The sequence below is a fragment of the Typopeltis vanoorti genome, chromosome 2 (genome assembly GCF_054136105.1).
Source record: "Typopeltis vanoorti isolate ZY-2024b chromosome 2, IOZ_Tvanoo_1.0, whole genome shotgun sequence".
Classification (NCBI taxonomy): domain Eukaryota; kingdom Metazoa; phylum Arthropoda; class Arachnida; order Uropygi; family Thelyphonidae; genus Typopeltis; species Typopeltis vanoorti.
The window spans coordinates 6,072,708-6,098,355 of NC_143550.1; the positions used below are offsets into that span (position 1 = coordinate 6,072,708).

General features: G+C 34.0%; 1 protein-coding gene across 3 annotated transcripts in view; it reads left to right on the forward strand.

Annotated features, from left to right (window-relative positions):
* The window catches only part of LOC150108797 (RNA/RNP complex-1-interacting phosphatase homolog), a 198,016-nt gene that overhangs the window by 110,931 nt on the left and 61,437 nt on the right, over positions 1-25,648 (forward strand). For all 3 annotated transcript variants that reach the window (XM_090403309.1, XM_090403308.1, XM_090403310.1), the window contains one exon: positions 9,580-9,626. In XM_090403309.1, the coding sequence (XP_090259435.1) occupies positions 9,580-9,626 (47 nt within the window). The remainder of the gene's footprint in view (positions 1-9,579; positions 9,627-25,648) is intronic.

Consider the following 25,648-nt stretch of genomic DNA (forward strand, 5'->3'; position numbering starts at 1 on the left):
CTCAGTTATAATTAAACTAGGCAAGAAACACTCTAAATTTAAAATAAATACTCTAATAATTCATATTGATTTTTTTTTTTTTTTCCCTGCCACTTTTCTAATGCTGCTAATGTGAACTTCATGAAAATAGAAGACCTTACTTAACCATCACATGTTGCTGGTTAAGTAAGACTTCCCACATAAGTGCGTTTATTCTTTGGAAGTTTGTTGTTAAAAATTATACTACGACTTATAGAGGAAGACTGAAAGGCTCATCTTGCTACTAATGATTTCATTAAGAACATGACAAACCTATTGCACAAACTTACATTGAGTGAGATTATACTATTGATTATGCAGTTCTTTAGCATGCATAAGCAAGATATCCTTCCCTCCTTTGATACGTATGATGCCTGTTGAAGTTTTCAGTATTGAAAACTTCCAACCACATTATAATATACAAGGTGTGTTTAAAAAAAGACTGAACTTTTGCTATAAAGACTTTATTACTCATTTTACAACATTTTAAGCACTGTCACCTTCACAATATTCCCCCTCTATTGGTGATACACCGTTTCCAACATTTCTTCCATTGTTGGAATGCTTCCTGGAACACACTTTCTGTGATGGCGTCAGTTCTCTTATCGCATTTTCCTGAATCTCCTCTGTTGTTTGGTAACCTTTCAAAGTGGTTTTAAGTTTGGGAAACAGGAAAAAGTCTGCTGGGCTAAGTCCAGAGAATAGGGTAGATGGGACACAATGGATGTCTGCTGTTTTGCCATAACTTACTTCATAGACCTAATCTTAATTGGAATGACTGTCTCACTATTCCAAAAGTTTGGGAAATTGTTTATCTCAGTTGTATTAAATAATTTATCTGTTATATTTTAATTCAAATTAAATGGATGTTGAATCCAACATTATTTCTTAGCCGAATAAGAAACTTAAAGATAGAAAATTTATCTAAGAGTTTCATGCTGAATATAGAAAACTATAAAAGTTCGGTAAGTCCAAGCGTAAGCCAACAGGTAGTGCATGCTGGGGCAACTCTTAGTAAGCTCCGATCACTGTCCTTAGTATTTTCCCATAATGTAAAACCCAACTCCTAGGAGATGTATGCTGTTATACATTATGAGAGATGGTCACTACCCAGAAAGGTTGAAACCGGTCTGGGTAGTGTCCTTCTCCCATAATGTATAACAGCATACATCTGCTAAGAGTTGGGTTTTACATTATGGTAAAATACTAAGGACAGTGATTGGAACTTACTCCACCTTTACTATGAGTTGCCCCAGCATGTATGACTTGTTGGCTTACGTTTGGACTTGCCGAACTTTTATAGTTTTCTATATTTGGCTAAGAAATAATGTTGGATTCGATATCCACTTAATTTGAATACATTTACTTTGCCAAAATGATGCCTATTGGCTCTTCATCTCAGTAATGTTATATTTTAATTTAATTACTTTTAATTTCAGCCCAGTAGTTTTAATCCATGAACATGCGACTGTATACGTAAAAGAATTCCAATTTAAACATGCACACTACTGTTTTTTTTGAATTCAGTTCCTATTGTTGTTCGATAATTGTACTGATGATGTCTTATGATACATAAGATGAAATATTTACATAATAAAAAATTTATTTAACTGTGGCATACGTGTTATTCTATAGTTATGGATACATATATGTTTCACTATCTAAAAAAGTTTTACGGGACTGCCAAATGCAAACATGTGTAACAACTAAAAAAAGTGCCATAACTGTGTGGGTAAGGCACATTAATGATATATATTCATGATTTGGCAACGCCGTTAAGAGTTTTCAGTTTGCTCATCTTTCTGAATAATCAAAACTGAAAAATACAATTTGTTAGAGGAAAATAAAGATTGGAGGTTTGCATTTTTGAATATGTTGATAAAGAAAGAAATAGAAAGATCATACTTACTATTCTAAAACACAGGAACAGTTTGTTGCAGTGGATAATTTGCTGTAGTGAATTTATTTTGACATAACATTGTACTTACAAATCTTTGGCTGGGACTTCTCAGTAGTTTGGCATAGTCAGTGAGTTTGCTATAGCTGTGTTAAGTCAAACACAGTGTACACTGTATTACCAACTTGTTAAGAAGACTACAGAAAAGTCTGATATAGAGGGATGGTCTATCAGATAAACTACTAAATTCCAGATCCTTTCCAATTAACCTTCAATTAGATATCTCCTCAGGCACATGAGAAGGAAGTTCATCCAGGATAGAGGTAGCACCAGGTTAGATCTTGGGGAAGTGAGCTCTCATTATTTGAACTATTGCATCTGCTTCTGATACAAGGGTACTGCATTCAATAAAATTATTGTTCTGCATTCATTCTTTCTTTCTTTTGCTTGCAGCATAATGATAAAATTGGGTTGCTTTTAGATTGTGCAGCCTTTTTTTTTTTTTTTTTTTCCCTCCCTCCCATAGTCCAACTTGCTTTCTGCACAATACTATGCAGATATAGGATATTATGATAGTACTATATAAAAGTACATAATTTTTAATTTCCTATTGGCAGTTTACCTTCAAATTAATTTATTATGTCAGTACTCTAACATTGTCATATCATATATTTCAGCCTTTGAAGGCACTTTTTCCTGTTTTAATCCACCTAGTTCTTGGTCTTCATCTGGATCTTTTTTCCTGCCATTCTGTTTAAGTAACCATACCACCTTGGATTAGGTTTGTTCACAAATTGAATGCTAACATCGACAAGTAATATCTTAATTTTTAATATGAATCTGCCAGTTGTGCCATCTGTTCACTTCCCTAATTTCTATCAGAACTCATATTGATCTTCAGTCTTTCAGCAAATGTTTTATTTCTAACCCAGTTCTCAGATCTATACATTAAAATGTCTTGAAAAAATCTTGTCTTGTGTACAACTAGTATGATATTTTGACTAATTTCTATCCTATTTTATATATATAAATATACATATATATAAATGTATTTAGTTGATGCTCTACCTGTCTGTTTTACTAATTCTGCTATCAGTTTCCATATTTGATTTGTCATCTTCATTAAAAATTATGCCTAATAGCTGAAATGTTGAACTTGTTCTGTAGGTTCTCTATTGGGAAGAACCCATAGATCAAGCATTTCATGCTTTGTCTTTTTATTATTAATTTTCATACCAAATCTATTACAGTAATTATTTAGTTTAATTTGGGAAATCCTGCAGATTTAAGAGTATAATGTGCAAATTCTCTTCATGATGAGAACAGATTGAGAATTTATGGACTGCAGACCCTAGCAAACAGGAAAAAGAGAGATGAGACAGGATAGAGAGTCTTACAGGATACTAGTAAATGCAATTTTTTTCATTTTATGGAAGGTGGGGAGAAGATTGAGAGGGCATCCCTGGAAGTTGAGAATGAATGCAGTCAAGAAAGGGGTAAGAGCTAGATTTTTAACTCGCACACCATTGCATGATATTATAATGGTTTGCCTTTGGAGATGAGTGCGAATAATGTGAATGAATTCAAGAGAAGGCATAACAGGTGGTGTTAGTGATATATAGATTCCCTTGATGAGTCTCATGACTTCCTGGAGTCAGGCCTCTTGTAATAATAATAATAATAATCATACAAAACACACCCCAACTCAATATCACCAGAATTGAAGATTGGTACTGTCAACATAAGAAGCCTGAATGGCAAAGAAATGGGGCTAGCTGAGGAATCAGATAAGTACCAGATTGACATAATAAGGGTGATTGAAATGAAAAAGACCAAAACTGGTGAGCTCTTTCTGAGCAATAAATACAAAACGTTATATTCAGGCAATGACAATCAAGGAAAAGATGGAGTAGCCATAGTATTCAACACTAAATATGAGGCTAATCTTCTTGAATGGCAGACAATTTCAAGTAGAGTGATGTGGGAAAATATCAGAATGAGAAACTGAACAGTGCTACATATGTGCCTGTGATCCCACAGAAGGTTCTCCTAAGGTAGAAGTGGAGGAATTTTTTGAGGCTTTAAAAAAAAGCAACTGACACAATGAAAAATGAAAAGTTGGTCCTTGTTGGGGATCTAAATAGCAGAGTAGGAAATGATTGTCAGACATACAAAAATATATTGGGAAAATTTGGAGAAAAGAGCAAAGCTAATAATAATGGCAAATATTTGTTGGATTTCTGCTCAGGACATGGACTGGTTATTGCTAACACCATGTTCCAACATAAAAATGTGCACAAATTCACATGGACAGAAGAAGCAAGAAATAAGAAACGTCTCATTGACTATGTTATTGTTGATAGTGATGTTTTCTCTCTGGTGCAGGACACTAGAGTGTACAGGGGATTTTAAATTGGAAGTAAATCAGCATTTAGTCTTTAGCAGGATAAAATTGAATTTCATATTGAAAAGAAGAACATGTAAGGAAGTTTTAAAATGAATAAAGGTTGAGCAACTCTCACATGTGAACTGTAGGAGTTCACATGTGAGATGTGAAATGAAGAAAGCATATCAAAAGTTCCTGGCAAATAAGTCAGCTTGTGCTCTTAGAGAATACAGAGACAAATGTAAGAAAGCTAAACAAAAGTCATGGGAAGACTGGTAAGAACATAGAAAATAAATATCAAGAAGGTGGCAAGATATTCTGGAGGTTGATGAAGAAGCTCAGAAATGGAGGAAAGAGTGCTGTAAAAGGAATGAGAGATGATAAAGGAAAAAATGATATCCTGGAAGTATGAGTAATTACTACGAAAAATTGCTAAATGAAACTAGCAGTGATGACAGCACAGTGATAAAAAAAAAAAAAAAAAACCAGGAATGCAATCAGGAATACATAACCATGCTTGAAGTAGAAAAAGCCATCAAAAGTCTGAAATGTGGAAAGGCAGCTGGAGTAGATGATATTAGACCAGAAATGCTCAAGTATGGAGGTATAAAAGTTTTACAGTGGCTACACTGCATAGTTCAGAGGAACGAATTCCTGATGATTGGAGTAGGGCTCTCATAGTACCCATATATAAAAAGGGAAATAAAACTGAATGTGAGAATTACAGAGGTATTTCTCTATTGAGTGTTCCTGGTAAGATTTATGCTAGTATACTTGAGAAATGGTTGAGAATGATCGTGGATGAGAAGCTTGGTGAAGAACAAGCTGGATTCAGGCCAAATGGATATTCACTTTACCACAAATAGTTGAAAAGTCATGGGAATATAACAAAGATTTGTATTTAAGTTTTGTAGATCTGGAAAAAGCATACGACATGGTGGCAAGAGAGAAGCTATTCAAAATGCTACAGTTGTATGGTGTCAGTGGATCATTATATCAAGCAATACTTAGTCTTTATTTGAGTTGTAAGTCAGCAGTTAGAATTGAAGGAAGTACAGGGACATGGTTTAATGTTAAATCTGGTGTCAGACAAGGATGTACATTATCACCTCTGTTATTCATTATCTATGTGGATTATATTATGAAGAAAAGTGGTATTAAACCTGATATCAAAATTGGAGATGTTAATGTCAGCTCCTTGCTTTATGCGGATGATGTTATACTTCTAAATAAATCCGCTACAAGTCTGCAAGATTCCCTGACTAAATTGAGTAACTGTTGTGATAAATATGGTTAGCAATAACAAGACAAAGATAATGAAAATAGGCAGAAGCATTGAAAATATCAGCTGCATTGTGAATGGAGAACCTATAGAACAAGTAAAACATTTCAGCTACTTAGGCAAGATTTTTAGTGAAGATGGTAAATTAAATATGGAAATAGACAACAGAATCAAAGCTGATATGGTAGGAAGTCAACTGAATAAATTTATATGGAAAAAGAGAGAAATTAGTCAAAACACTAAATTAGCTGTATACAAGACAGTGTTCAATCCAATTTTAACTTATGGATCTGAGAGTCCTGAGAAAGATGAGGGGCATGAACAGATGGCAATATTATATTAAAAATGAGGATATAAGGAAAGACCTTGACATTGTCAGCACCCAGGAATGCGTTAGCAGAGCTAATCTCAGGTGGTATGGTCACTTAAACAGAATGGGCGAGGGAAGATTAGCCAAACAAGTGTTCTCGGCCAGGTTGGCAGGAAAAAGACCCAGAGGAAGACCAAAATATGGGTGGATTGATATGGTAAAAAGTGTCTTAGATGATAGATATATAAATATAAGATATGACAATGTTGTAGCTTTGACAGGTAACAGATTGATTTGGCAGAAAATTGTAAGTAGGAAGTTAGTAATGATGTAAATTTTTCATGTAGTACTATCATATCCTGTACACCCCTTGAGGGTAAATGTCAGGAATATGATGATAATAATAATCATCAAATTCCTGCCATGTACCCTCATATTTTCGGAAAATATTTTCTCAAAATATTTTTGTATGTCTGTCAATCATTTCCTACTCTTCTATTGAAATCATCCCAACAAGGACCAACTTCTTTTCATTTTTCATTGTGTCAATTGCTTTTTCTAAAGCCTCAAAAAATTCCTCCACTTTTACCTTAGGAGAACCTTCTGTGGGACCATAGGCACAAATAAATCTCATTGTCCAGTTCCCCATTCTGATATTTGCCCACATCAGTCTACTTGAGACTGCCTGCCATTCAAGAAGATTAGCCTCGTATTTAGTGTTGAATACTATGGCTACTCCTTCTTTTCCTTGATTGTCATTGCCTGAATATAACATTTTGTACTTATTGCTCAGAAAGATCTACCAGTTTTTTTCTTTTTTGTTTCAGTCACACCTATTATGTCAATCTGGATCTAATTCCTCAGCTAGCTCTATTTCTTTGCCATTCAGGCTTCTTATGTTGATAATACCGATCTTTAACTCTGGTGATGTTGAGTTGGGGTGTGTTTTCAGATTTGTTCCAGTAGCTGACTTTTTGCTGTTCGTCCTGCTTCCCTGATGAAAACAACAGGGGCCTTTGTTTAAGCAGGCGATGCTCCAGCCAATATGAAATTTTGTCATGTTGTACCATAATTTTGTATTTTGGTTTAAGCCAATAAGAATACAATTTGGTCAGCTAAATCCCAAATTGCCACCCCATCCTCGTTCGGTCAGTGTCCAGGTAGATACCCAACAGGGTGTACCACGAGAAGGTGAAGATTGGACATTATATCAGAATCCCTAGCCGATTCTCCTCATTCCTTTAATGGTGTTTGATCCTGAATGGAGAAATTTTTGCAAGCAAATTGTTCATTCAGAATTTAACATACAAAATCTAACTACTTTAGGAAATACCTGCACACCAACATGAAAATAAAGAAAACTTGTTTAATATATGTGAGAATATGTATTCCTTATATGTGATATATTGAAATTTATTGCTGTCTAACAGAAAATCAAATTAGAGAATTTATGTCAAAATAGAGAATTTGTATAACTGTAAATCACCAGACAGGCAATTAGTAGCAGTCCAAAGGTCGCATATGAACCGTACAAGTTGAGCATAGCGTCGGAGGCAATGGCTTACGCAGAAGATGACAGTAGTACGTTTTCCATGAAAAGAGCAAAGGGAGAGTAAGGGATCGACTTAACGGTATAAACAATAAGGGTCGTGTGGAAAAGACCCAACAAAAAGGGCATGCACGAGAGGAGAATATAAGGTGATGCGTGCCATATTGAGCTCTCTTCTCTCTTTTTCCTGGTTCCTGCTTGGTGAATTTTGACGGGTGGTTCGTGACAGTGAGGAGAGTAGGTGCTGCGATGTCGGACAGCGGGCTTTTTCCTGGAGATGCCTAAGAGATTCCATGTGGAGCTGCCGTTCATGAATTATTGGCCTTTGCAGAATTGTGCCATCGCTGAATGTCCCATCGGAAGGAGCAGAGGAAGTCCCCTTAGACGCGACAGAAACACGTTTTTGTCCAGCAGTAGTTCAAGGATGACGTAGCCACAATGCTGGGCGCAGAGACAGCCTGATCAGAAGGTAACCAGAACCAACACATGGTAGCAACTAGACCACCAGAAAGGATTCAGTAACATAGAGAACTTTATTATATGTTTTGGAAGTATTAGAAGAAAGAAAATTGTGTGTAATTATAAGATGTAGACAATTTATTAGAGAACTTTAATGAGAATACTTATTTGGACTAGCTAGTTTCTGTTGAACAAAAGAATTGTTTGGAAGCGATTCTCATGTTTGAATAGGACTGAGTTTGATAAGTGAAATTAAGATTTCAGATAGCCTTTAATTGAGTAACACCAGAATGTATAATATGTAATTAATGAGTGGCATGTGAAAAGGGATCATAAGTTTATGTGGTATTGTGTTTGCTTTCTACCTTATCTAGTTGATTAATAATTTGGAAACTAACTTAGTGTGTTTGACTAACTTAGAATGTATTAACTTCCTTAGCATGAACTTTATTTAATATGAGATTGAGATTTTTTTGAATATATGATTCATCTTAGTTGTACATGTCTTAAAATTCCAATAAACATGTTTTATTACTTATTCCTGAGTCATGCCTGATTATGAGATGAAATTACCACTTATAAAATAGAACCTTAGCAGGAAGAATTTTAGAGGTATATAAAATTAAATTACAGGTGACAACTGCCAGTATGTGAAATCTGTACGACCGTAATGAAGTGCATAATGATGTGTGTATGCCTTAGGATTTAGGATTCTTTCCCTGAGCAAGAATCTCTTCTGTTATAAGATACTGGCTGGTTCAGCATAATATAAGTTTTGCCAGTATCTGAAAAGGAAACAATCCTAGATAGAAATTTTATAGGCTAGACAGTAGAATAGATAATAGCGATTATAGTGTTAATAAAGATAGAAAATTAGTAGAAACCAACAACGTAACAACGACTATGTGGAGGTCACCTCTCAGTTATATAGCTTTGACCCTTAAGCACCCCATAATAATAATAATAATAATATCACCTGCATAAAGTAAAGAAATGTGTTGATATATTCATCAGGTCTATTGTTACATTTTCTTAATGTGATCCATAGTGATGAAGATGAATAAGAGGACATAGGTGCATCCTTAATTGTGGGAAAACCAGACTTGGAAGTTGCACCACAACAATGCACCTGCTCACACGTCACTCGTCATCCACAGTTATATGGCAAAACATCAGACATCCCTTGTGACTCATCCACCCTATTCTCTGGACTTTTTCCCGTTTCCCAAACTTAAAACCACTTTGAAAGGATTCCAAACCATAGAGGAGATTCAGGAAAATGCAATAAGAGAACTGCATGCTATCACAGAAAGTGCGTTCCAGGAAGCATTCCGACAATGGAAGAAATGTTGGGAACAGTGGTATCATCAGTAGAGAGGACTACTTTGAAGGGAAAGTGCTTAAATTTTTTAAAATGAGCAGTAAAGTCTTTATAGCAAAAGTTCAGTCTTTTTTTGAACACAGCTTGTATACACACACACACTTCACTGTGTGTTTGTGCGTAAAATTTATTATACTATATTTAAAAAAAAAAGTTAGCATATTAAGACAGTTGACCTTCTTTTGTTTACACAACAATGATGTGTTTATGTGCTATATATATTATATTATTATATAGTACATACAAAAGAAATTTTATGTACTTCTAATATTTTAAAAAGTTTTTATGTGTTTGTAGATTTTTTGGAGCCATTGAGAGATTTCATCAGCTTCCCAATAATCAAGGTAAGATACATTTTTTTTAACACATTCAGACTTGTACTAAAATAAATTAGTCAGTTAATCATATTCTTCCTTTTCATATTAGGTCGAGTGGCCTCTTACAGCCAAGTAGTTTGACTTCTTATGAACCTGATAAGATATAAAGCTTCTTATAAACCTTCAGTTTATTTATTAATTGCATTATAGTGCAAGTATCAATAGATTATTATAATTTCTGTTATAATATAATCAAGATGTCCACAAGCTGTTCCACCAGAGATGCACAGAATCTGGCTCACACTGACTGATTGTTAAATTCTCAAGAAGTTTTGCAAGCCTGTTGTTAAACCAGCAATGACTATAAACTAAATTAAACTTGCCAAGAAATTTTATTCTTGTTTAATCTTTTATCCAAGTGTAAGCAAACAACGTTTGCATGTGAAATATCTTCATACTCAAGCAATTTGTATATAGAAGCAGATGACTTCATATCAGTTGCCTTAGCAACCCATAATGTAAAACACACTTCCTTTTGGGTATGCATGATGTCTGGTATGGGAGGGTCACTACTCAGACTAGTTTCAACCTTTATTGAGGTCTCATCAGTGGGAACTGGATAAAAGAGATACCAAGATTGAATTAATGAAGAAATCATATATTTTCTATATATAAATAGTAACAAGGTATATAACCTTATTATTAAGATATTCTGGATATCAGAGATAGTTGTAGCAAGTTTTTTCACTTATTTAAATTAAACTTGCCAAAATAGTCTAAGCATGATGGTACTTCAACTGTACCATCACTGACTTTGCTTACTTATACAGTGGTATCTCGCTAATCCAAACAAAAAAAAAACGTGCTTGTTCGGATTAGCGAATTTTCCTCTAAGAGACAATAATAGCTACCATTTAAGACAAAATTAATCAGATTCTAATGGTACATCAATTTAATTCTGTAAATAAATGAAGTAACTGAAAGAAAACAGCTACTGTACTGTAATGTAAAACTTAAAAAATAATACAATGCACAAGTTTATTTTAGTAAAAAAATTTAGTTTGTATGTACTTGTATTGATGAGGATTCTGATTCAATAAAATGGCATAGTTCAGTACATAACTTAATTCACGTAAAAAATATCACTTTCTTGTACACAACACAAAAAAAGTTTCACAAAAGAACACAAAAAACATTTTTTTTAATTTCTTTGTAAAAAAGTCACTGCTGATTTTCTTTTGCTTCTTGGAAGCTAAACTTTTTTCGAATGCTTCTACTTGGCACTGCATTAGCATTACAATTTTGAGGAATGGCGTATCATTCTGCTTAACCCATTCTATACACAGTCAACTGCCTCATCATGTTTTACTTTTTTTTCTTCAAGTTCTTTATTGTCATCATCATCTTCTAATTCATTCTGTATCATCATATTTATAATTTCAGAATCTGATTTGATATCTAATTCACTTTCTGTTCTACCTGTGATCCATTCCGTAACATCTGTTTGTGAAATTTCAACATCTGGATTTATATTTTAACCAAATTATGCATGTTTTTGAATTTTTTCTTTTTGTGTACCACTGTAGTTATCTTTAAATTCTAGAAGGCCACATTTTTTCCCATGACTTTAAACCTGAAGCTCGAATTGCTTCAGGTTTGAAGGCTTCCTAAGCAACAGCAACTGAGAATGCTACATTCTCCAAATTTATATTTTTTATTGATGTGGTAACATCATAATTGCGGAAAATTACATTTATAATAATAATAATAGTTAAAATAATTATTAAATAAAAATAATAGTACACAAAACAATAATACGTAATAAATAAAACTTTTTTTTTCTTTCAAACCAAAGTTCGGATTACTGGGGGGTTTGGACTAAAGAGGTTCAGATTAGCGAGATACCACTGTACTTTGATAAAGGATTAGACAAGAATATAATTTCTTGTCAAGTTTAAAACCAGAACAGCAAAAAGTCAACTATAGGATTGAATCCCTACTCAACATCAGCAGAGTTCAAAATTGGCACTACCAAATAAAAAGCATCAATAGAAAAGAAATGGAACTAGCAGAAGAACTGGATAAATACCATATTGACATAATAGGTTTTACTGAAACACAGAAGACAAAGATAGGTCAGATCTTTCTAAGCAAACATTCAAGATGCTATATTCAGGAAATAGCAATCAAGGAAAAAATGAAGTAGCTATAGTATTTAACACTAAATATGAAAATAATCTTCTTGAAGAAATGCAATATCAAGTAGAGTGATATGGGCAAATATTAGAATAGGGAAGAAGGCAATGAGACTTATTTGTGTCTATGGTCAAGCAGAAAGTTCTACTAACGAAGAAATGGAGGAATTTTTCGAGGCATTAGAGAAGGTAACTGACACAATGAAAAAGGAAAAGTTGGTCCTTGTTAGATCGATAAACAATTTAGTAGCAAATGATTACCAGACATATATAGAAATGATCTGGGAAATTTTGGAGAAAAGAGCAAAGCTAATAATAATAGTTAAGTACTTGCTGGATTTCTGTTCAGGACATGGACTAGTTATTACTAACACCATGTTCCAACATAAAAATGTGCACAAATTCACATGGAGAGAAGATACAGGAAATATTCTCATTTACTCATTCTCTCATTGTCAAAAAAAAATAAGTCACACTGACTATGCTATTGTTTATAGTGATGTTTCTCACTGGATCAGGACACAAGTGTGCAGAGGATTTGAAACTGGAAGTGATCATTGTTTACCCTTGAGTAGGTTAAAATTCGATTTCATATTTAAAAGAAGAGTGTGTAAGAGAGTTTTCAAGTGGATCAAAGTAGAGCAGTTTTTATAGGTGAACTGTAGACTGAAATACACAAATATTATTCAAGAAAAAAATGAAAGAGTTGAATACAAGAATAAAACAGTGGAAATTAAGTGGCAAACCCTAAAGGAAACATTGATTGGCTCAGCCAAGGAGGCATGTGGGGTGGTTGTCTGCAAGGATTGAACAATCAGATCATGTTAGGTTAGGTTAAGTTAGACACTCAGGAAGTTAAAGAAGCAGTCAAGGGAAAAAAGAAAGCATATCGAAAGTTTCTGGAAAGTTAGCTTCTGAAGTCATTGGAAGACCATAGAAAATAAAAACATAGAACATAGAAAATAAATATCAGGAGGATGGCAAAATATTCTAGGGGCTATTGAAAAAAGCATAGAAATGGAAGGAAATAATACTTTAAAAGGAATCAGAGATTAAAAAGGTAACATGGACACTAATGATAAGGATATCCTAGCTGTCTGGAATAATTACTTTGAAAGACTGCTAAATGCAGCAACCAGTGACAACATGATGGTAGAAATATTCAAGAGGAATTCAATCAGGAATACATATCAATACTTGAAGTAGACAAAGCTATGAAAAATCTGAAATGTGGAAAGAAAGCTGGAGTAGGTGATATTTGAACAGAAATGCTCAAATATGGAAGTATATAAGTTTTACAGATAAAGAGTTTTGGCAGAGGCTCCTTTGCCACTGTGAGTAGGCTTGGTCAGATGATCAAATGCCTAATAATTGGAAATAAAACTGAATGTGAGACTTGCAGAGGAATTTCCCTACTGAGTGTTTCTGGTAAGATTTATGCAAGTATACTTGAGAAACATCTGAATCTACTCGTATATGGTACTAATGGTACAAATCCAACATCTTATGTATAGGCTTTGTGGAAAGGAAACTTGAAGAACAACAACAAGTTGGATTCAGGCTAAATAGAGGCTGTCAGGATCAGATTTTCAATTTCAGACAAATAGTTGATAAGTCATTGAAATATAACAAGAATCTTTTTTAAGTTTTCTGTGTCTGGAAAAGGCATATGATAAAGTACCAAGAGAAAAGCTGTTCAAAATGCTACATATTGTAAATGGAACATTATATCAAGCAATACTTAGTCTATATTTGAGTTGTAAGTCAGCAGTTAGAATTCAAGAAGGTACAGGAAGGTGGTTCATGTTAAATCAGGTGTGGATCAAATTAGAAAGGAAATTGGTATTAAGCCTGATATCAAAATTGGAGATTTTAATCTCAGCCCTTTACTTTATGCAGATGTTATACTTCTAAATAAATTCACTACAATCTGCAGGATTTTCTGACTAAATTGAATAACTGCTGTGATAAATTTGATATGAACATCAGAAATAAAAATTGAAATATAATGAAAATAGGCAGAATAATTGAAATTGTTTAGTGCATTCTGAATGAAGAACTGGAAGAACAAGTAATACATTTCACTTATTTAGGCACAATGTTTGGAGAATCATCATCATCAAATTCCTGACAAGTACCCTGAAGGGGGTGTACAAGGTATGATAGTACTACATGAACAATTCACATCATTACTAACTTCCTATCTACAATTATCCTTCAAATCAGTCTATTACTTGTCAAGACTCCAACATTATCAGATCTTATATTTCTATCGTCTAAGGCACTTTGTACTGTATCAATCCACCTATATCTTGATCTTCCTCTGGGTCGTTTTCCTGCCAACCTGGCAGAGAACACTTGTTTTGCTAATCTTTCCTTGCCTATTCTGTTTAAGTGACCATATACCTGAGATTAGGTCTGCTAACGCATTCCTGGATGCTGACAATGGCAAGTTCTTTCCTAATATCCTCGTTTTAATTACGATATTTCCATTGATGCCATATGTTCATGCCTCTAATCTTTCTCAGGACTCTGATATCTGCGGTCTCTAGACTTTGGTCAAGTGTTTTACTTCTGACTCAGCTCTCAGATCCATAAGTTAAAACTGGTTTGAACACTGTCTTGTATATGGCTAATTTAGTGTTCCGACTAATTTCTTTCTTATTCCATATAAATTTATTCAGTTGACTTCCTACCATACCTGCTTTGTTGATTCTGTTGCCTATTTCCATATTTAATTTACCATCTTCACTAAAAATCGTGCCTAAGTAGCTGAAATGTTTTACTTGTTCTATAGGTTCTTCATTCACAATGCAGCTGATATTTTCAATGCTTCTGCCTATTTTCATTATCTTTGTCTTGTTATTCATACCATATCTATTATAACAGTTATTCAATTTAGTCAGGGAATCTTGCAGACTTATAGCAGATTTATTTAGAAGTATAACATCGTCCGCATAAAGCAAAGAGCTGACATTAACATCTCCAATTTTGATATCAGGTTTAATACCACTTTTCTTCATAATGTGATCCACATTGATAATGAATAACAGAGGGGATGATGTACATCCTTGTCTGACACCAGATTTAACATTAAACCATCTTCCTGTACTTCCTTCAATTCTAACTGCCAACTTACAACTCAAATAAAGACTAAGTATTGCTTGATATAATGCCCCATTGACACCATATAACTGTAGCGTATCGAATAGCTTCTCTCTTGGCACCTTGTCAAATGCCTTTTCCAGATCGACAAAACTTAAATACAGATCTTTGTTATATTCCCATGCTTTCTCAACTATTTGTCATACAGTGAAGATCTGATCCTGACAGCCTCTATTTGGCCTGAATCCAGCTTGTTCTTCACCAAACTTTTCTTCCATAATTCTTGTCAACTGTTTCTCAAGTATAATTGCATAGATCTTGCCAGAAACACTCAGTAGGAAAATACCTCTGTAATTCTCACATTCAGTTTTATTTCCCTTTTTATATATGGGTACTATTAGAGCTATCCTCAAATCATCGCGAATTCGTCCCTCTGTCCAGGCTTTCTGAACTATGCAGTGCAGCCACTGTAAGACTTTTATGCCACCATACTTCAGCATTTCTGGTCGAATATCATCTACTCCTGCGGCCTTTCAACATTTCAAGCCTTTGATGGCTTTTTCTACTTCACGTATGGATATATATTCCTGACTGTATGCCTGTTGAGTGTTTTTTTACCACTGTGCTATCACTGCTTGTTTCATTTAGCAATTTTTGAAGTAATTACTCCATACTTCAAGGATATCTTTTTCTCCCGTTTTCATGTCACCTTTATCATCTCTAACTCCGTTTACAGCATTTTTTTCCTCCATTTCTAAGCTTCTTCAACAACCTCCAGAATATCTTACCACCTTCTTGATATTTATTTTCTATGTTCTTGCAAAAGTCCTCCCATGACTTTTGTTTAGCTAGTTTTACACAGTGTTTCGCTTTCTTACATTTGTCTCTGTATTCTCTAAGACTACATGCTGACTTATTTGCCAGGAACTTTTGATATGCTTTCTTCTTTTCCTTCACTGCCTCTTTAACTTCCTGTGTCCACCATGGAGTTCTGATTTTTCTATCCTTGCAGACAACCTCACCACATGAATCTCTGGCTCAATCAATCAGGGTTTTCTTCAAGGCTTGTCACCGAATCTCTAAGGTTTGTTTCCTGTTCTCGAACTCTTTCATTTTTTCTTCAATAATCTTTGTGTATTTTAGTCTACAGTTCACATATGAAAGCTGCTGAACTTTTATTCGCTTTAAAACTTTCTTATATGTTATTCTTTTCAATATGAAATTCGATTTTATCCTGCTCATGACAATTAATTGTGATCACTTCCAATTTCAAATTGTCTGTACACTCTGGTGTCCTGCACTAGGGAGAAAACATCACTAACAACAATAACATAGTCATTGAGACTTTTCTTATTCCTTTCTTCTTCTTTCCATGTGAATTTGTGCACATTTTTATGTTGGAACATGGTGTTATTAATAACCAATCCATGTCCTGATTGGTTATCCAACAAATCCAACAGGTATTTGCCATTATTATTAGATTTGCACTTTTCTCCAAATTTTCTCAAAATATTTTTGTATGTCTGACAATCATTTCCTACTCTGCTATTTAGATCCCCAACAAGGACCAACTTTTCCTTTTTCATTGTGTCAGTTGCTTTTTCTAAAGCCTCAAAAAATTCCTCCACTTCTACCTTAGGAGAACCAACTGTGGGACCATAGGCACAAATAAGTCTCATTGTCCAGTTCCCCATTCTGATATTTGCCCACATCAGTCTACTTGAGACTGCCTGCCATTCAAGAAGATTAACCTCGTATTTAGTGTTGAATAGTATGGCTACTCCTTCTTTTCCTTGATTTTCATTTCCTGAATATAACATTTTGTATTTATTGCTCAGAAAGATCTCACCTGTTTTTTTCTTTTTTGTTTCAGTCACCCCTATTATGTCAATCTGTACTTATCTAATTCCTCAGCTAACTCCATTTCTTTGCCATTCAGGCTTCTTATGTTTATAGTACCGATCTTTAACTAAAGCTTATGTGATAGGAAGTCAACTGAATAAATTTATAAAGAATAAGCGAGATATTTGTCAAAATGTGTCGAATGGTTGCAGAATTTCAAGGGCACTCATAATTTTTTCTGGACTAAAGGAAGTGCCAGGACTATCTATTGCCAGAAAATCACTGTTGAGTTGGGAAATCTGTAATGATTTTTCCAAACTCTGGATACCAAACAGATTCAAATGGCAGAGGCTCCTCTGACATATAGGTTCTTATACAAATCCATTCTTTCTGCACAGCCTACACATCATTCCCATCATATCCCTTCTTAATTGATTTCTGTCATATTTAGGGACTATTGTCATTTTCTCATGCTCCACTTCTTCCAAGAGTCCTCTCATATCCTTTCTCATACTGTATTTATCGCCAGAACAAATTGTTTGTCTCTACCATCTCATTTACTTTTTTTTTCAATTACATTTATTTGATTTTACCAACTGGAAAACTAGAAGTGATCATATGGTAATCAGTCACATGTTTTATGATTGGATCTTCATACCATATCTTTCTTTTTATAATTGATTTTAACTATCTAATTATCTTTATATGAAATCTTACTTTTTTGTTTATAATAGTGCTTTTTTGTTTCTCCTTTTGCTTGTTGTTCTTTCGTTGACTCTAATTACATTTCGACTTATGTGAACTTCCATAATGTAATCCTGTAGTTTCTGAGCAGCTTAACTTTCTACAACATTCATTTGTTTCCTGATATCAATTGGATATCAATGTTTTCAGTGTCCAGTTATCAATCTGTAATTGAATCTCTTCACTGTACATCTGCAATTGCTTAATGGCAAGCAGAAGTCAACAGTGGCTGTCAAACTGTCATTATTGAAATGATAACATCTATTATAACAACTGGTATTACTCGACAATTAATAAATTCTCTGTAAATAAATATCGTTGAAATTTTACAGATATCAGATATCTTGTAAGTACCCTTTAATCTAAAACACCATTTATTAAATATAAATATCAGTTTCTGATTGGGAATATGGCAAATGCCAAAGTAAAAAGTTATGAAACTTAAACTAATTATAAGAATTCTAATATACAACAACAATTGTAAAAAGGATTCATAATTGTAAATTACACCCATGATATTTACATCCTGATATTTCCACTGAAGATACAGGAATAAGACAAGGATGCACAATATCTACCTTCTTTTTCATCATCTATATGGATCACAACACCATCTTTCATCATAAAAATGTGCACAAGTTCACGTGGAGAGACGACACAAGAAATATGAAAACTTTCATTTTCTATGTCATTGTTGATAATGACATAGAATATTGTTGATATTGTCAATGTTGATAATTTAAAATCTGGAGAATTTTAAATTGGAAATGACCATTACTTAGTGATAAGTAGAATAAAAATGGGTACCACATTGAAAAGAATGTGGTATGTGAGAAAAGCTTTCAAAAGGCTTAAAGTTGACAGCTGTTACAGGTAAGCTGTAGACTCATCTGCACAAATCTTATTGAAACAAAAATGAATCAGTTGGTAAAACAAAACTCTGAAGAAAACATTGATTGATTGATTGATTCAGCTAGTTAAGCATCTGGCAAAGTTGTCTGCAAGGATATAAAAATAAAAACACCATAGTGGACACAAGATGTGAAAGAAGCAGTCCTGAAGAATGCATACTTGAAGGTCCTAACAAATAAGTTGGCAGATGTCCTAAAAGAATGCAGAGGAAAATGTAAGAGAGCTTAATGTGTGTAAAAGTAGCTAAACAAAAGTCGTGGGAAGACTTCATTAAGAATATAGAAGATAAATATCAGGAAGGTGACAAAATGTTCTGAAGGTTATTGAAAAAGCTTAGAAATGGAGAAAAGAGAGTACTGCAAAAAGGAATCTGATTTAAAAAGATTATAAAGGTGACATGAAAACTAAAGATAAGGATATACTAGATGTCTGGAGTAATGACTTTGAAAGGCTGTTAAATTAAACAAGCAGTAGTAAAAAAATTTCAAGAGGAATGCAAATAAGTGCATATTAATAATTTAGGTAAAAAAACCCATCAAAAACTTAAAATGTGGAGAGGCAGCTGGATTAAATGAAATTTGGTCAGAAATCTTTAAATATGGAGGTCTAAAAGTTTTGTAATGGCTACGCTATAGTTCAGAAGTTGAATTTCAGATGATTGGAGTAGGCTCTCATAGTTCCTCTCTATAAAAAAAGGGAATAAAGCTGAAAGTAAGAATTGCAGGGAAATTTCTCTACTAAGTGTTCCTATAAGATTGTTGCAAGCATACATGAAAAGCGGTTGAGAAAAAATGTTGAAGAGAAACTTGGAGAAGAACAAGCTGGGTTCTGGCCAAATCTCTATTTGGCCAGAACCCAGCTTGTTCTTCTCCAAGTAGCTGTCAAGATTAGATTTTCACAGTTGAGAAATCATGGGAATATGACAAGAATCTGTACTTAAGTTTTGTTGATCTGGTGAAAGCATACAACGAGGTGACCAGAGAAAAGCTTTTCAAAACACAATAATGTGGGCTAAATGGAACATTATACAGAGCAATACATTGTCTACATTTAAATTGTAAATTAAAGGAGTAAACAGGAGGCATCAATAACAGAATCGTATTAAAATTGAAGATATTAGAAAGGATCTTGACATTGTTGGCATTCGAGAATGCGTGAGCAGAGCCAATCTAAGTTGGTATGGCCACTTAAATAGAATAAATGTAAAAAAAAGGTTTGCAAAACAGGTATTTGATGACAGGAAAGAGAATCAGAGACCAAGGGCTGTTGATTCAGTCAGAAGTGGCTTAGAAGCACAGAATATTAGATTGCTCACAAGTAATAGACTAATTTGGAGGAAAATGTATGATAGAAGATTAATAGTAATGTAAAATTAATCATGATTTGTTGTTTCAAGGATACTTGCGACATAAGACTGAATGATATAATCACGTAATCACAAGAAAGATATTTATTTAACCAAATATTTCGGTCTGGAAATAGCAGACCATCGTCAGTGGTATTACAAGAGCAGTTTAAAAAATACAAGCTAGAATACTAACAATAGATCGTTAAAATTAGAACACGCCGCGTGATGTTATATCACTAAGTATGAAACGGAATATTTTGAAGTAGAAACATGATTGAATTTGCTATTTAAAAAAAAAAAATTAATTAATTAATGAGTAATCTTGATTAGACTTTCCCAGATTTTTGATATAGATATACAGTCATTACGATTCAGGTTGGGGCGATGGAGCAAGGCCTCCACGCTTTCCTTGAACAAACATTCGAACCTATAACAGGATCTATGTAAGAGGCGAGTCTTGTACCAAAGGATGCTGTGGTCAGTTTCAATCCCGTGTTGAGCCAATCCAGACTTTTCAGGTTTGTTGTGAAGAATGGATGATTGATGTTCTTGGATTCTTTTTTCAAGAGAACGTCCAGTCTGTCCAAAATAAGAGAGATCACAGTTGCACGGAATTTGATAAACTCCAGGAAGAGATAAAGTTGAGCGTTTGTCTTTAGGAGAAGGAAAATGAGAAGACAATTTGTTAATAGGTGAATACGTAGTTGTTAAATCATATTTCTTTAAAATTCTTGCGATAGGTTCTGAAATACCGGAGATATAAGGAATAGGCACTCGACATATTGAAACTTTGTTGTTTTGTGGAGGATTATAAGAATTGAGAAGACGTTGAGTACTTTTTTGAGAAAAGCCATTGAGTTTCATGTGTTGTTGGATAGTAGAAAGTTCTTTCTGTAGATAATCAAAAGTAGAACAATTAGTTTTGGCTCTTCTGATGAGGCATTTTATAATTCCTGTTTTTTGACATCGATGATGGGCTGATTCTTTAAGAATATAACGACCTGTGAATGTTGGTTTCCAGTATACTGTAGTTGTAAGAATATTTGAAGGTGATCGGATGAGGAGAACGTCTAAAAAAGATAACTGGTTGTTTTCTTCTAATTCCATAGTAAACTTTATGCGATGATACAAGGAATTAATACTGTTTAAAAAGGAAGGTAAAGCGATTTTGCTGTTAGGCCAAATAGTAAATATGTCATCTATATATCTTACCCAAAAAGATGGGTAAGAATTTGGTTAAATAAATATCTTTCTTGTGATTACGTGATTATATCATTCAAATTAATCATAAAGCGATATCATAGTAGCATGAACATACTGTGAGGAGTTTTCACTCTACTATGATATAAATATCATCATCAATTTCTTATCAGGAAATTTATGATGATATTTTATTAGTCTTGGTATTTTTCTTTTACTTCATTCTGCATATTATATTTTCACCGTTTATGTACTGGTTTGCATGAATTAAGGAACAAAGAGAAAAATCACGATAACTCAAAAACTATATGATGAATTTTTATGCAGTTTGGTGCAAAGTAGTACAATATGAGATGGGGAGAAATACCTGCAAAAATTGTAAATTTATTCAGTAACAATATGTACATGAAGACAATGATCAAAGATGGGAGGTGAAAATGAGATTGCCTAAATCAGGAATGTGGCTCCTTGCAGAAAGACAGCACATCACAACATTTCATGCTGTTTATAATGTTGCTAAGGAGCTCAGTTGGTAACAATTGTTGCTCTCCTAAGTCTCTCAAGGTTTTGGGGAGTGTGGTTGAGATCGACAGTATGTCTATCTAGAGCATCTCAAGACATGCTGAATAAGATTAAGATCTGATTGACCAGGCTGGCCAATCTGTATATATGGCAGACTCTTCTTCAAGATATTTTTCCATGTGCTTCACTTGATGAAGATGAGCATTATCATCTTGCAGGATAACCATCTCATCTGTTGCACATGCATATGAACGAACATAGTGGGCCCTGAACTCATCTCTATAAGTTGCAGCATTCATAATTCCACTAGGAAGCATGTATAGGTTGGTGCATCCACTGAACAAGATGCTTCCTCAATCAAGCACACTATCTGCACTGTAAGTGTTATTTCATTGATATTAGAGGGATGATAACATGTTCCTGGTTTTCTCCACCAGATACCAGACAATGACTGGTATCATTTTGTAGAGCAAATCAGGACTTGCTTGTAAATAGTACTGACTTTAGCTTTTTGTTTCTCTACTCCACTAAAAAATATGTGATATTTATACATTCCTTTTAAAATCGCAACTTGGAATGTCAGAACTCTGTATGAAGCTGGCAAATTAAGAAATGCCACAAGAGAAATTAAGAGGCTGGGCATCCAGATTTTGGGAATTTGTGATACAAGATGGCCAGGATCTGGAAAGTGTCAACAAGATAATACAACAATATATTACTAAGGGAATGATGAGAACAAACATTGACATGGTGTAGCTGTAATAGTAGATGAAGAAATCAATAAATCAGTAATAAATTGGATTCCATTTTCTGAAAGGATAATGCTGTTACAACTTAAGGGAAACCCCGTTAACATAAATATCATCCAAGCTTATGCACCCACAGCTGGCAAAAGTGAAGAAGATGTTGAAGAGTTTTATGAACACCTGAAAGAGATTAAAAACATAATAAAGAAACATGATATAAACATAGTGATGGGTGACTACAATGCAAAAGTGGGAAGAGGGGGTGATGGAGAAATTGTTGGAGAACATGGCTTAGGCACAAGAAATGACAGAGGAGATCACCTAGTCCAGTTCTGTCAGGAAGAAGATCTAACAATAGCAAATACCTGGTTTAAACTTCCATCCAGAACACTGTACACTTGGAAATCGCCTCAAGATAACCGACATAACATTGTCAGAAATCAAATTGATTACATACTGATAAATAAAAGATTCCACAGTAGTATAAAGAGTGCAAAGACTTATCCTGGAGCAGAAATCTCATCGGACCACAATCCCATAGTTGCAGAAGTAGGTCTTAGATTAAAATCAGCTAAAAAATCACACAAGAAGAAAAAGAAAATTGATGTAGAAAAACTGAAAGACCCGAACATAAATAAAAGTGCCAAGACACAGCTTAACATGTGATTACAACAGATTAACATAGAAGAAAATAAAAGAGTGGAATCTCTTTGGAATAGCTTAAAGAATGCCATTGTAACAACAAGTATTGAAGAAGTAGGTTATGTGAATAATATAAAACAACAGGAATAGATAACAGATGAGATTCTTTCTCTTATTGATTCAAGAAGAATGCACAAACAAAGACCTAGCCAGATATACAGAAACACATAACATCATCAAGAAAGAAATAAAAGAAGCCAAGGAAAATTGGATGAAAAATTTATGTACTGAAATTGAACTGCTTCAGAAGAAACATGATAATTTCAATCTGTATAAGAAAATCAACGAAATTTCTGGAAAACTCAGAAAAAAGCAAACAGTGTCTCTAAGAGACGAAAATGGAAAAATAGTTCTAGAAGAAGAGAATAAAGCACAGATTTGGATAAAATATGTAACAGAACTTTTCAATGATACTAGACAGAAGCCTATAAATATAAAAGATAACATTCAAGGACCCAGCAATCATGAAATGCGAAATAGAGAATGCTATAAGATCAAGTAAAACAGGAAACGCCACTGGACCAGATGGTGTGCAAACAGAATTTTTAAAATTAATAGAACCAGATAACATCAAACTTCTTGAAAAACTATTTCATAAAATATATGAAAGTGATGAATTTCCATCAGATTGGCTCAAATCTACATTTATTACTATCCCAAAGAAACCCAAAGCGAATTCCTGTGGTGACTTCCGACTTATTAGTCTAATGAGCCAAACATTAAAAATATTTTTAAAAGTAATTCAGAATCGCATTTATAGAAAAAGTGAAGAAACTCTTAAGTGAAAAACAATTTGGTTTTTGGAATGGTTTTGGTACTAAAGAGGCTCTTTTCTGTACCCAAATATTGATACAAAAATGCATAGAAAAACAAAAATCTGTCTTTATGTGTTTCATAGATTTTGAAAACGCATTCGACAAAGTCAGACACACTAATTTAATAGAAGTCCTTCAACAAATAAGGCTAGACGAACAAGACATAAGACTAATAACAAATCTGTATTGGAACATTACCACCAGTGATATTAACATCAAAAGAGGAGTGAGACAAGGATGTGTGCTCTCACCACTCCTGTTCAACATATACGCAGAGAATCTTTAAAAAAGCATTGGAAGAATGTCCAGAGGGAATCGCAATAAATGGAAAGGTTGTTAACAACCTACGATATGCAGATGACACCGTGCTTATTACAGATAACATTATGGATCTCCAAAAACTCATTGACAGAGTATACATAGAAAGCCAAAGAATGGGAATAAATATAAACATCAACAAGACAAAATACATGATCATCAGCAAACATCCAGCCTCATCAATGAAACTGACACTCAATGGGAAAAATATCGATCAAGTGTCAAGATATAAATATCTTGGTTGCTGGCTTAATGAAAGGTTGGATCCTGAAATAGATATAAAGACAAGGATTAAAGTTGCATGGCAGTCCTTATTCTGCAATAAAGACCTAAACATGGAAGTCAGATGCCGAAAACTGAAATGCTACGTGTGGTCTATTCTGCTCTATGGAGTTGAAACATGGACATTGAAGGCGACAACCATCAAGAAAATCAAAGCCTTTGAGATGTGGCTATACAGAAGAATGATAAAGATATCATGGACAAAAAAAATTACCAATGAAGATGTCTTAAAATCCATTGGCAAAGCTAAACATCTTGTACAAATAATCAAGAAACAAAAAACATCATATCTTGACCACATCATGAGAAACAGCAAATACCAATTTCTACAAACTATTTTGGTAGGAAGAATTGATGGCAAAGGAACTAGAGGAAGAAAAAGAATATCATGGTTTGACAACATCAAGATGTGGACAGGAAAGAGCAGTGCACAACTGCTCAGATTAGTACAAAGGCGCAGTTTGTTTGCCAAGATGGTCGCTGACCTTCGATAGAAGATATCATAATAAGAAGAAGAATACATTCCTTTACCTTTTTGTTTGTTTTGATATGCATGATATTTTTATATTTTGCTTATTTAATTTTGCTTCAGTTCTTGTTTTGGATCTAAGAAACAAATGTTTCAACTCCCAATCCTCAGTATATTCCATTCCCCTTGCCTTTAAGGTTGTTCTTTCCTGATTAAATCTGCCTGGATAGTCAGGCTACATTTTATGTTTTTTCTTTGATTTTTTTTTTTTTTTTTTAACTACTGATGTTAAGCATTTGGTCTTTTTTCATTCCCTCTTACTATTTTTATTATCAGAATAAACTTTACCAACAAATAGAAGAGAGGGACACTGATTGGAAATGCTCTTTTCTTTTCATTGACTAACTATTTCATCAAAAATTTTGCACAGCATCTTCACAATATTCATTATAAGCCTTTAGTGTGTATTAATGATACGGTATGATATTCTATCTATTTTGCAAAGTTTAGTGAGTTATCCCTGAGATGTCAGATACTGGCTTTACCTCCATATGGTAACCTTGTAGAATTTCACTCTTGTGGCTCCTTTTGTTAATTAAATGTTAAGGCAACTTACAAACTGTTCCAAAAAACTGTAGCCCCCCTGAGGTCTCCCAAAGATATCCTAATGCCCAAAATGTTGTTATTATGGGCATCTTCAAGGAGTCTTTAGACTTATCGAGGGAGACCCTAAACATCATTTCAAGAACTATCCAACATTTGCATAGTATCTATCATACTTTGCTTTGTACTCATTCACAGTCATGTCACCCACAACAAACTCTGGCAACCTATTCCACTCTTTCACTA